This window comes from Phyllostomus discolor, chromosome 5 (genome assembly GCF_004126475.2).
Source record: "Phyllostomus discolor isolate MPI-MPIP mPhyDis1 chromosome 5, mPhyDis1.pri.v3, whole genome shotgun sequence".
NCBI classification, from domain to species: domain Eukaryota; kingdom Metazoa; phylum Chordata; class Mammalia; order Chiroptera; family Phyllostomidae; genus Phyllostomus; species Phyllostomus discolor.
In genome coordinates, this window is record NC_040907.2 from 29,340,459 (window position 1) to 29,353,538 (window position 13,080).

The 13,080-nt window shown below is 48.1% G+C and overlaps 1 protein-coding gene across 5 annotated transcripts in view; it reads left to right on the forward strand.

Moving 5' to 3' along the window:
- CFAP57 (cilia and flagella associated protein 57) overlaps nt 1-13,080 on the forward strand; it is a 59,697-nt gene that overhangs the window by 6,122 nt on the left and 40,495 nt on the right. For 4 of the 5 annotated variants that reach the window (XR_004903164.1, XM_036025883.1, XM_036025885.1 and 1 more), the window contains 6 exons: nt 1,797-2,004; nt 3,943-4,095; nt 7,229-7,368; nt 8,379-8,544; nt 9,511-9,624; nt 12,335-12,547. Coding sequence is in view for 4 of the 5 variants with exons in the window: in XM_036025883.1 (XP_035881776.1) it covers nt 1,797-2,004; nt 3,943-4,095; nt 7,229-7,368; nt 8,379-8,544; nt 9,511-9,624; nt 12,335-12,547 (994 nt within the window). In the remaining variant the exon portion in view is untranslated. The remainder of the gene's footprint in view (nt 1-1,796; nt 2,005-3,942; nt 4,096-7,228; nt 7,369-8,378; nt 8,545-9,510; nt 9,625-12,334; nt 12,548-13,080) is intronic. The other variant, XM_036025884.1, reaches the window with a different exon arrangement.

The following is a 13,080-nucleotide window of genomic DNA, read 5'->3' on the forward strand; positions in this document are numbered from 1 at the left end:
TCCTCAAAGCTACAGATTTCCAAAAATTTCTTTTCTAATGGCTACCTAATTTACTGAATCAATTAAATAAACATCCACCAAGCCCTTGCAATGTGCATAGCATCTTGCTAGGCACCGGGGAAGCAGATCCTCCAGGACCTTACAATTCAGTAGGAGGCCACAGACCAGCAAAGAAGGGCAAGGAAATGTCACTGGTAAACCTGACAGAAGAATGTGGGCTAAGGTGGGGGCTCAGGAGGGAACTGTCACTGTTACCTCCAACACGACCAACGGTCTCGCGCACACACAGGAGTGTCCCATTGTACGTCCCGGGCACTGCCTTAAGCACTGTATTTTCTTAAGGTTTTTAATTTTTTATTATCCACATCATAAATTAAGTGGATGAGATGCATAGAGCTAAGTGTCTTAAGAGTGTTATTTGAAAATAATCCATAGAAGTCTTTTGAAATAATAAGATTTAGAGAAATTAGTCTCCTTTTTCACAGCAGCTAGTGGACAAAAAGTTTCTTTCTGGCTGCTAGCTACATTTTTTCTTTTTAATTTTATTTTTATTATAATTGAAAATTTTCATTTTAATATTTTATTGTTTATGCTGACAGTTGTCCCACTCTTTCCCCCTTCACCTTCCTCCACCCAACCCGCCGCCTTGAGCACTTTACATGCACCCTTATTTGAGTCTTACATTGCAGAGTATGTATTATCGTCATGCCCACTTTACAGACAAGGAAGCTGAGGCTTAAAGAAGTGAACTGGCTCATCCAAGGTCACAGCACTGTCCAGTAGCAGGGTCCAGAACCGAACCCAGATCCATCTGACTCCAGAGCCTGAGCCCTCAGCCACAATGGCGTACTATAGCTCCTTCTTTCTCAGTAACTTTTGGTTCACCATTTTCACCATCCCCCATGCCAATGACATCTCCTTTTCTGTTATGATTTAGTTAAGAGCTTCCTAATGCCCTCCACTTTGCTGTGTTCACAATCCTTCAGTGGGTCCAGGGCTCCAAAAATAAAGCCCAGAGTCCTGAACTTGGCCCACACGTCCCTGCTACTCTGACCCTTCTTTACATAGAGGGCATTGGCTCTGGCCTCTACCAATAATGCGAGCCTCATGCGTGCTCTTGCCTCTGGGCTTGATTGTGTGTAGTTCCCCTGCCCTCCCCCAGCACACCCCACTTCCATAGTCACATACACAATACCTGACATAAGGTTGCTTGTTCTTCAGCTCAGCCTGTGCTCATCTCTGGTAGATGCACCTTCTCTGTAACTGTCCTAGACTATAGCCTCCTGAAGGCTGGAACTGTGTCGATCTCATTTACCATTGTCTCACAGCGTTGTTAACACAGTATAATGCCAATAAATACTGTTATGTGAGTGAATGAATGAATCAATCAATGAGGGGGCAGAGGGAGGGGAGGGAGGGAGGAAATGGACACTTTGATTCAAATCTTAGCTCTTCTACTTACTAATTATGTGATTTAAAGAAACTCAATCCCTTGAGTTACTTTTTTTCTAAACACCAAAATGAGGATAATATAATAATAATAACAACAACAACAATGATAATGTTAGTGACTACACAGGATTGTGAGACTACCAAATAAATGTGCAACCTTCCAGTCTTCCTTTGGAGTTTGGGTAGCTTTCCCAGGGCAAAGGGCAGCATTTTAGCTCTGGACAAGGGGCTTGCACTGGGTGGCTTCTCCCACACCCAGAGACAGCCCTGCTTTCTCATCCCTAGCAAAATTCATCTCCTTGGGATTGTGTCTGTAAACTTTACATGCAATTTTCTTTTTCTAGCTTGATTGAATTTCCGCCGCTCAGCTCCCCAGTCCCTTCCTACGAACAGGTCATGATAACCGCTAGCGACAGTCAGCTGGCCATGCCCCAAGTGTTTGCCATTGCAGTGTATTCAAAGGGATTTGCTTGTTCTGCTGGGCTGGGAAGAGTTCTACTGTTTGAGAAGATAGAAGACAAGGATGTTTATCATGAGACCAGGGAAATCCGGGTAAGGAGGGGAGGAAGAGGCAGAACTGGGGTCCTGCAGACACTTGCTCTTGGGCAGCAGAGCACCGACCAGGAGTTTGATGGGGAACAGAGGGGCTGTCGGGCTGAGTGGAAATGAGGATTTGGGCCATTCGTCCTGAGGGAGTTTTTAGGATGGGTTGGACGGAACTGGAGTTCAGAATTGGGAAGACCTGGATTTGAATCCTGGGAGAGACCTTTGGCAAATTCTATTTTCTCTTAGAAGCTTAGTGTTCCTGTAAAAACTGTATTATTGTATACATGTTCATATTTAACTCCTGGCATACTACCCCTCAGATCGTGAGTGTTCAGTAAATGTGTATGGAATGAGTGATGCACACTGCTTTGAGAGAGAGCATATCTAGTTGGGGAAGAACCAGGAAGGCTTCTGGGTGTTTGATGGTCATCTCTGAGGAGAGGCCTTAGAGGATGGGTAACATCTGACAGAAAGAAACAGATCGGGAATTCCAGATGGAAGGAACAAATTAAGCAAAGATGCCACTCACTGTCAGGGAGCAGGTGGTATTTGGGAATGCCCCTGTGCCCCAGTAGAGAGGAACTAAAGTCACGTGAAGGGAAAAGATGGCAGCTAAGGCAGGTGAAAGATCCCAAATGCCAGCCTGAGGAGCGTGTATGTAATTCAGCAGACAACCTGTTTGAGTGGAGACACATGCACTTAGAACAGTGCCCAGCCTATGAGAGAGAGTGGAGGCCATTCAGGGTCATTGGACATGAAGCAGTTAGAGACATACTGAATGAGTTAAACTTGACTCTACTGCTCATTGGCTGAGTGACTTAGATGACAGCCAAATCTAGCAAAACCTGTATGTCTTCAGGTTTTATGGGAGACAGCAGCTGGATGACACAGACAAGTCCCCGGTCTGCGGGCTCCCATTCTACTTTACACAGCATGATGAATGTGCAGCAGGGGGCGCTGTTGGGTGCTACGGGCTTGTTGAGGGAGTATCAGTGGCCACCCAGCCCAGGGCAGGTAGGTCAGAGACAGGTTCCCAGAGCCTCTGTTGTCCTGTGGAGACGGAGGAGTTGACTACGTGAAGAAGGCGTAAGGGGGTAAGTAGCAAGACAGAGCTCCAGGCACAGGAAAGGAAGCACGAGAGCCCAGTGTCCTGGGCCCCAGGGAGGACGTGCTGCCGTTGCTCCTGCAGGCTCTGGAAGAGTCAGGAAGATGAGGACTGAGCGGGGTGTCTGGCTTGGGTGATAAGGAAGTTTCTAATGTTCATGAGGACAGTTTCAGTACATGATGAAGTGGAAGGAAAATTCATTTGTCAAATGATAAGGAAGTAGGAGCTGAGTGTGTGATAAATAAGTGGAGATGGTTTGTGCAGGCCAGCCTTTCAAGAAGTTCGGTGGTTAATGGAAGAAAAGCAATAGCAGGGAAAAGGAGATCTAATTTTATAGTGTCTACGTGGGCACTGCAGGCCCTCTCAGAGACTGCTGGCAGGAGCTTCCCACTTCTCTGCCCTGTCACCCACCCCCTGTGGAAGAAGGGCTGTCACCTTCCCCCATGCCGCTCTGAAGTGCACACGGGTATGCTTGGGTCAGGTGGGCACCGGCAGGGGTTTCAACACATCCCAAATGAGCCCAAGACTGGGAGTGAGTGGGAGTTAGACTTGTGTGAAAGTGCTTGTTTTCAGAGAAGATCTCAACTTGACATGTATAAATTGATCATCTTCATGTAGGCCATCGTTGTCTTATTCAACCACTAATCACTTAAAGGTAAATAAAAACCCACAGAAAACAGAGGCAACTCAAGCCCTTCCTTCTCCACCTCTGAGGTGGAGCCCGGAACCATGCTGGTCCAGGAGCCCATGAGTTCAAAGTATCCGAGAGAACTCTGAAAGCCCAAGGGCCCACCGACAGTGTGGGGACATCCCTGATAGCTGTCTTGCATCTTGGGCAGATTCCTGTGGATCTGCAGAGCAACGACTCAAGCCAGTCTGACAAACAGGACATCCTCTGCTTGTGCTTCAGCCCCTCTGAGGAAATGCTCATCGCCAGCACCAGCAAGAACCAGCTCTACAGCATCACCATGTCCCTGATGGAGATCAGCAAGGTCCGTCTTCCCTGGCGGTGCTTCCTTCCTGCTTTTCTCATCTGTATTCATGGCAGAGTTGGTCTGTGGGCTTTTCCTCACTGCCTTTGTCTGCTTTTGGTATCAGGATAATACTAACTTCATAGAAGAAGGTGTAGAAATGAGGCTAAAGAGAGAGATTGGTTTGTTTTTTTAAGATAAGAGAGATCTGAGTGGATTTAAAAGCTAGCAGACTAACGTATCAAATCATTATGTCGTATATACCAGAAGAATACAATGTTATATGTCAATTATATCTCAATTTTTTAAAAAAAGATGCTATCCACTAGAGCATTTTGAAAGTATCATTCACCAAATGAGTTTATGAAAGTTCAGGGGACTAGTTTTTAAAAGTTACTATGTGACTTTGGCCAAATCTCTTCGAACTAAACCTCTCTGGGCACCCCATTCCACATATTTTCAGCAGGAGGTTGTAAGGGATGGCCTCTTTTTTTATTTTTTGAAGTAACATTACATATAAATGCCGGGTGTCTAACTTAATTATAATTCCACATCTGTATGTACTACATCGTGCTCACCCCCAAAACCCGGTTTCCACCCGTCACCGTACAGCTGACCCCTTCACCCGTTTTGCCCTCCCTCCTCCTTTCCCCCAACCACCAGTGTGTTGTCTGCCCCTATGAGATTTTTGGTTTTTGTTTGCCTGTCTGTTGTTAAATATCCCACATATTAATAAAGTCACATGGTATTTGTTTTTTCCATGAGGGCACCCACTTGCCTTATTGCACTTAGCACAATCCCCTCAAGGTCCATCCGTGTTAGAGCACATGGCAGGGCTTCGCCTTTGTAATAGCTGAGTGCTGTCCTGTTGTATAATATACACTGTATGCACCGCATCTTCTCTGTTCGTTTATCAACCAATAGATACAGGTAGTTTCCGTAAGAGGTGGCCTCTTACCTGGAGTTCAGAGGTGAGTAAAGGCGGTGAAGCTGCCCAGCTGATGCTCTCAGCTGGGCCTTTCTGTCCACCTATACTCGGGGTCTCCATGAATCCAGGGCTGCTTTAACCTGCTGATTGAGAAACTTTTTATCGTTTTATCGGGGAACTGACTCACGTAGATGCCAAAAGAACTCTTTTGATGCCCAGCTCTCCAGTTTGTTCTCTTGCCCTGTCTGGAGGGGTGAGCTGGTCACATGGAGCCTCACTCCCTCCAGCTGGGCAGGGCCTCTTAGAAGGAAGTCTGGGGCGGGGAGTGTGGGGGGCAGAGAGAACTAGGCCAGAGGAGTTGGATCTTCTGCCAAGGGGAGCATTTCCGCTGTCTCTCCTCGGCTGTAAGAGTTTTCTGCCTGTCTCCACACTTACACCCTGCTTTCCAGCCCCTGAGTTATACTCCATTTTGATGCCAAAGTGGTCTTTTCCAAACCCGTATCTGGTCATTGCAAGACACGCATCCCCTACTACCACGGCCACCACAGCTGTGATCCTTCAGTGTCTGCCTGTGCTCTGAGAAGGACTGAACTTGGGTGCACAGGCTGCCCATGGTCTGGCCCTGCTGCCCTCCCCAGCCTCATCCTGTCATTCCACCTGACAGGGCAGACTTTTCCCATCACCACAAATCTGTGCGTTCCTTCTTGTCAAAAGGCTTGTGCAAACCCTGGCCCCTCTGTCTGGACACTCTTCTCTCCCCTCTTACCCATATTGGTTCTTGCTCATCCTTCAGAGAACAAAACAATCTAATAGGAATATGCCTGCAGAGGCAGGGAGTTTGAAGGCATTGGAGAAAGAAGGGACAACAGATGGAGGAGAATGTCCGTATTCCGCGCTTGCCCCCCACCCAGCCCAGTGCCTGCTTCTCTGATATAGTGGGAAATGATGGAGTGATACAGATAAGTTTGTAAGTGGGGGAGGGCCAGAATTTGAGGGAATTCACACCTTAGCCTTTGCCTTGTCTTGTGGACAGACCCGAAATATGTACCCCTCATTCAATTTCCCAAACATCACTCCTCATTCAGGTGCCCTAGGGACAAGGCCTCTGATGACAGGCATCTGCAACCTACACAGGCAGTGTGATAGGACACATTTTAATTTGCACCATTCACCCAAGCCCCATTGCTGCCGGAGGCAGAGTAGTATGACCTCCCTGGGGAGAAATTTGGCAGTACCTATCAGGGTCCTGAAAACCGTCCACACCATGTTTCCTGGTATTCCAGTCTAGAAATGTATCTGCTGCGCCAGCCCCAGCCCTCAATAGTCATGCTGTAGGCTAGGAAAGCCCAAGGCCCTGGCCCAGGCCTACACGTTTCCCTCACGGGGCCAGCATTGTGGCGGGACCAGCCATTCTGGTCCTTATCACAATTGCAGGTGTGCCTCAGCGAAAAGCATCAGGAACTTGGAAAAACAAGATTTATGACTTGCAGGTGCTGGTGGGTACACGGCATGCGTGCCCAGGGGCTGCAGGGAGAGGTCACAGGTAGAGAGACAGCACTGACCTGGGGCTCTGCCTTTATTAGGGTCCAGGGGTGGGGTGTGTAGGGTTTGGGGGGTTATTCTTTAATACATAGTTTACAGCATAAGAGTGGGAACGAGGGCGCAGGAAGAAGGAAGTGGGGTCGCTGGCGCCATAAGGTATCTAGTTATCCAGGCTTTTCTGAAAGAAGAGGGCAGCCTAATTCTTTACCCTGCTGTTTTGCTATGTCACATAGCTGGCAATGTTTATTCAAGATTAATATCTTCAAATGGATGTCCTGACAATCAAACGCTGACCATCAGGCACTTGTATCACAGTAAAAGAGCAGTATCTAAAGATACTGATGGTACTTTAGTACCAGAGAGGTACACCAACTTATGTGCAAGGAAATTTAGTCTAGTTACTCCTAAATAACAAAAATTGGAGACCACTTAAATGTTCTCACGTAAAGGAATGGCTAAATTAAATTCTGGTATATTCATGGAATAAAATATTTTATTGCCATTGAAATAATGTTTTAAAATAATCGTGGCTCAGGAAAATATGCCTACTATTCACACAGTTTGTGCACAGCCTGATCTCGGTGCAGCCAGGCTGATTCGCGTTCATGGGCGGTGATGAGGGCGGAAGCGCGCCGCCAGCTTTCTGCTTGCTGTCCAGGGTCTCATTCTGTGTGGTTTCTCCAGGGGGAGCCCGCCCACTTTGATTATCTGATGTACCCACTGCACTCATCGTCCATCACTGGCCTAGATACTTGCATCCGCAAACCCCTTATTGCCACCTGTTCTCTGGATCGGTCCGTTCGCATCTGGAATTATGAGTCGAAGTAAGGAATAAAAGGCTTTGCTACTGTAATATGGAGGATTTGGGTGGTTACATTTTTCGTGTGAATTGTAGAGGGTTTTAGATTTTAATTACTTAGAAGCTTTCAGTTGGAAAAGTTTATTTTTTAAAAATAAACCATTCTTTTTATTTTTTTTTAGAATTTTATTTATTTATTTTCAGAGAGGGAAAGGGAAGGAGAAAGAGAGGGAGAGAAGCATCAATGTGTGGTTGCCTCTTGCGCACCCCCCTGCTGGGTTCCTGGCCCACAACCCAGGCATGTGCCCTGACTGGAATCAAATGGGTGACCCTTTGGATCACAGGCTGGCACTCAATCCACTGAGCCATACCAGCCAGGGCAGAAATTTTTTTTTAAATCAAGTGGGTCAGCCTGCCTTCTCTTTTCACTCTTGCATAGGCTGGAAGATTACTTTGGGCTTTAGTAAATGCTTGCTCCTTGTCAGACACTGTGCTGGACTCTGGGGACACAGACATAACACTCCAGTACCTCACCTTCCTTCCTGACCTCCTGTGTCCTTCCAGCTTTCCTAACCCCTCTCTCCCACGAGATCTGCTTTTGACCTCATAGAGCTTGCCAGATGATTATCTTTTTTCTCCTCATCACTGCCCACAACCCCCCTCAGCTCCCTAGTAATTTTTTTTCCTCCTGGCATAGCTTCCCTGAGACTCTCTGACCTAGACTGGCCCCACACTACAATTTCTTTGTTATTATATACAGCTGCTGGGGCTGTCCTTCTGATGCGGGGACTCCAAACGGAGCTGCACACTCAACATCACTAGACAACCCCTTGATCAGTCCCCTGACTCAGCATTCTCATTGCTGGACACTGTCCTCCAGCCACCAAAATCTAGAAAAGAGAAGAAGTAGTCATTGCAAACAATAAAGTAGCTTAAGTGCTATGATAAAACCACACACCAGATACAGGGTGGGAGGGGGGACTTGAGGGATTTAGGAGGCTAGACTTACAATTCAATCATTGATCCTTTTCACAGCAGCCTGGAACTCTACAAGGAATACCAAGAAGAGGCATATGCCGTCAGCCTCCACCCATCTGGTCACTTCATCGTAGTAGGGTTTGCTGACAAACTGTGCCTCATGAATCTACTCATTGACGACATACGTCCTTTCAAAGAATACTCTGTCAGAGGATGCAGAGAGGTGAGAACTGCTGGAGATAAAGACCCACTTTCTTGGAAATCCAGGGTTGAAACATCAACTAACACATTCTAGGGAGGAGGGACCAAAGTATGTCTTAGAAAACTTCAGTGGCTTTAAAAAAGAAAATGTAGAAAGGAAAATCCAATTCTTCTCCCACCCAACTTATTGAGTATATGACTCCATCGCATTTTTCTTATTCTCTCCAAAATGTTTCATTGAGCCCAAAGCCTTACAAGAGCCCACCTGTGATCAGTCTTGTCTGTGGTTGTGGAGTAACACAAAAGCACTGAGAAAGAGAAGTTACACCCTGACCAGTGTAGCTTAGTTGCTTGGGCTTCATCCTGCACAGCGAAAGGTCACCGGTTTGATTCACAGTCAGGGCACGTGCCTGGGATGCAGGTTTGGTCCCGGTCAGGGCGCATGAGAGAAGCAACTGGTGGATGTATCTCTTTCACATCGTTGTTTCTCTCCCTCCCTCTCTTTTTTTCTTCCTTCCCCTCTAAAAGCAAATAAATAAAATCTTTTAAAAAGAAAATGTTAACACAGAGTCAGAGGCACAACTGGGAAGGTGAGGTTGGAGACCAGGAGGAGTCAGGGAAAATAAGCAGACAGGCAGTAAGCGGTCCATCAGCTTTCCCCGAGAAGACTTGCAGAAACAAGACGGCAATTCCAGGAATTGCTTGTCCACTCTGAAACCCCTTGTACAGACAAAATGAGTGTTCCACCCTGTGGTCCAAGCAGCTTCAGAGCACCTGGCAGTGTCAGCCCCTTGGCCGGCATGAGCTACAGGACCAGCGAAGGGGTCTGCAAACGTCGGGCAGTTCTCAGTGTCTCCGTGCCTTCCCCAGTCCCCACCCCCACACATGGCTTCAGCCTGCACTCTTTGAGGAAAGGAACCCCGACCGTGACCCCCGGGGAGACTGCTCATTTCTCCCATGCCTGCCCTCTGGCTGTATTCCCTCGTAGTGTGCCTTTAGCAACGGAGGTCACCTGTTTGCTGCGGTCAACGGAAACGTGATTCATGTGTTCACCACCACCAGCCTGGAGAACATCTCAAACCTGAAGGGACACACAGGGAAGGTGAGTGAGTGACACATGTGGGGGCACAGAGCCAAGCACTGTGGCGGTCAGTGGGACGCAGGTGAACGAGAGAGATGCCTTTTCTCCTGGGGGTCCTTGTCTACGTGGGGGAGGAGACAATAAAACAGATGCACAGACAAACTTTGTTACTAATTGCAGTATATTCAATGAAAGAAAAACAGGAGGCTTTATGAGAGGAAATATGAAGGAATTGGCATAACAAAGGAGACTGGGGTGTTCACAAAGGCTTGGTCCTAAGAGAATGGGCAGGAATGAACCAGACAGGCTGGAGGGGGCAATTGTTGCAGACAGGGCCCCGAGGACCCTGGGGTGGGAGGCTGCGTGGGTTGTCAGAGGAACTGAGATGTCTGTGGGGCTGGAACATACGTATCAGAATAAAACTTGAGGTGAGCTGAGATTGGAGAGGTTAGCTGAGGCCCAGGTACACGGAACCTTGTAGGCTTTTAAGGATTTTTAAAGTTTATCCTTGTTCCTCGAAATCAGTGAAGACTTTCAGGGCAGAGAATGATATGACTAGATTTGCATTTTAAAAGATTACTTTGGCTACAGAGTAAAAAGTGTACTGAAAGAAAGAAGGAGGCCATCGGGAATGTCTGCACAATAGAAGATAGTGTTTTGGACCAGGATGGAGCTGGTGCAGACAGGGAGAGGTGAATGAACTCAAAAGATGCTTAGGAAGTAAAACCAATGGTTCCTAAAGACAGAGCGGATATGAAACATGGAAAGAAGGGAGGGGTCAAAGACCGAAAGGGTTAAGAAGATGTCAGCAGACACATTTGGAGAGAAAAAAAACAATTGAGAAAGAAAGCTGTTCTAGGCAGGACATGTTCCGGGTGACGGAATGGGTGCATAAAATAGGATGGCGGTTGGTGGTTTATCTGGCTGGCACGTTGGGCACACATGAGGGATGACAGAGGAAAGGGCTGGAGGAATTGGCAGTATCATCGTGTTGTATGCCGGCCAAGGAGTTGGACGTCGGTCTGTAGGTGATGAGAAGCAATGGAAGGATTTAAGAAAGGATGTAAAGGATGGCAAGGTAATTCTTCAAATGGTATTGAGGCTGGATTAGAGGGGAGGGAAGTTGGAATGATGCAGACCAGCTAGGAAGTGGGGGCGGAAGATGAGTGAGGGACTAGACCACGGCTTTAGGTGCAGGGACAGGGAGAAGAGGGATGGTCAGTTGCATTCGGACTTGTTATGTTTGACATGTCCGGGGAGTGTGATATGTGAGCGTGGAGGTCAGGAAAGAAGTCAAGGCTGAAAATTAAGCTTCAGGGGGTTAGGTTGTAGTGGGAGTTGGAGGCAAAGGTTAGATCACCAGGGGCCTATGTGGAATCTGAGAAGAATATTGGGTGGAAGACAGGTGACCAACATTTAAAGGCTTGTAAAAGAGAGAGAGAGAGAGGCTTCAAATGAAGGTACAAAGAGAACCTGGAATCAGAGACTTGTATCAGAGAGGCCAGGGAACTAGATCCCAAAAGGACAAAGCAGTCACTGGTACTCCATGTCTGCAAGAGGGCCTGTGAATACTAAAAACTGACCGTTGACTTTAGCAGTGAACAGGTCACAGGTGAGAGCGTTGTGTGGACACCAGCATTATCAAGAGCTGTGTCACAGTTGGGCTGGTCTCCCGGTGACTTTGGAGACCCAGATGAAAGCACACCTCACTCTGCTTCAGATAAGTCGGTCCCCTCCAGCAGAGCTGTAGAGCTCTTGTTCTACGGCCTGCCTGTCCCCTGGGCAGCCTCCCTGCTCCATTTTCCAGGAGTGACATCCCCACTCTGAGTGGCACTTGCAGAGGGGACGGGGCGGGAGCCCTGGACTTTTGGTCTCTCCCCTCACGGCATGGAATCAATACTCTGGGGACACCAATGTTCCTGGCCTCTGCACTTGGAGCAGAGCTTCCACCACCAGTGGGGACCGGCTGGGGGAAGGGAGACCAGGTCCTCCTGGCCCTGCGTGCCTGGAGTAGACCTTCGGGGTGGGGACAAAAACACCAGCAGTCCGCCCTTCCTGAGAGCTGGAGGGAGAGGAGCCCCATCCTGGGGCCACACCTGCGCACAGTGCGCAGGAGTGAAATCCTCGGAGCAGAGGAGGGTGAAGGAGCGGGCCGTAGCTTGTGCCACAGACTCTGTCTCACTGAGACCGAGTAGATTTTCTTGAGTGGATGTTTCCACATTTGCTATATGCCCTTAGGACAATTTCCAGAGACTTTAAACAATTGCTGGTATCATTTTCAACAGTTAACTTGTTTTGTTGGGGAAAAGGTCAGCTAAGATCCTTACTCTGCCATTCCAAAAGTCCCCTGTCTCTCTACTTCCTGTGGATATATTATTTTTTGCCACTTCCTGTGGATATATGATTATTTTCCCCAAAAAAGCTTTTTTTAAAAAGACGTAGCAATAATTGGTTTTAGCATTACAGGGACTGTTACAACTCAGTCTTCCCAGCTCAGGTAAAAAGGAAATGGGAGTGTTTCACCTTTTATATTTTGCAAGCATCTCGGAAAACAGAATGTTGATGTTCCCAAGAAGCTAGGTTTCGTGCTTACTGGAGGGTACGTACCAGGAGTTGCCGCCTCAGTCTAGTGGAACGTGTGAAGAATTCGTCCACCTTTTCCACGGGAGGCTGTGTGTGTGCATGTGCACTCTTCCCTGGGTGTGTCTCCCCCTCCACCCCACCCCGGCAGATCCGCTCCGTCGTGTGGAACGCAGACGACAGCAGACTGATTTCCTGCGGCACCGACGGCGCCGTGTACGAGTGGAGCCTGTCCTCGGGGAAGAGGGAGACGGAGTGCGTGCTCAAGTCCTGCAGCTACAACTGCGTGACCATCTCCCCTGATGCCAAAATCATCTTTGCTGTTGGATCTGACCACACCCTCAAGGAGATTGCAGATTCCTCCGTGAGTCTGCCCCCACCCGCCTCTGGGCTGCCTCACCGATCTGCAGGGACAGTCCTGCATTCGCAGCGGACAGTGGGGTGCGAAGAAGGCCTGAGAGAACAGGGTTCCTTCTTCACAGGGGAACCCCTGCCCCCCATTCCTCTTCAGTCACCTCAGTGATTGTTACTTCTGGAATTTCCTGCCCAGGGCCCTGCCCGACTGAGCTAAATTGTGGGGCTCCTTTCACTTCTGTTTTGCATGCTGTCTAGAACTTCCCTCTACCCCCCAGGCCCAGAGCTCAGCAGTGTCTCCAAACTGCACTCATACCCTTGACCTGCACTTACTTTCCTGGTAGAAACAGAACCATAGTTATTGCCATCACCTAGGCTTGCCATCATATTTGTTTGAGACCCTCACACTCTGAAATTGTAGAATTATGACACTGAGCTTTAAATATAGTCATACCTCGGTACTCATCAGACCCTGTACTCATCACATTTTGATGAGAAAAAGGTGTTGCACTCAGCGCTTGCTCGGTACTCCTCGGTTTCAGC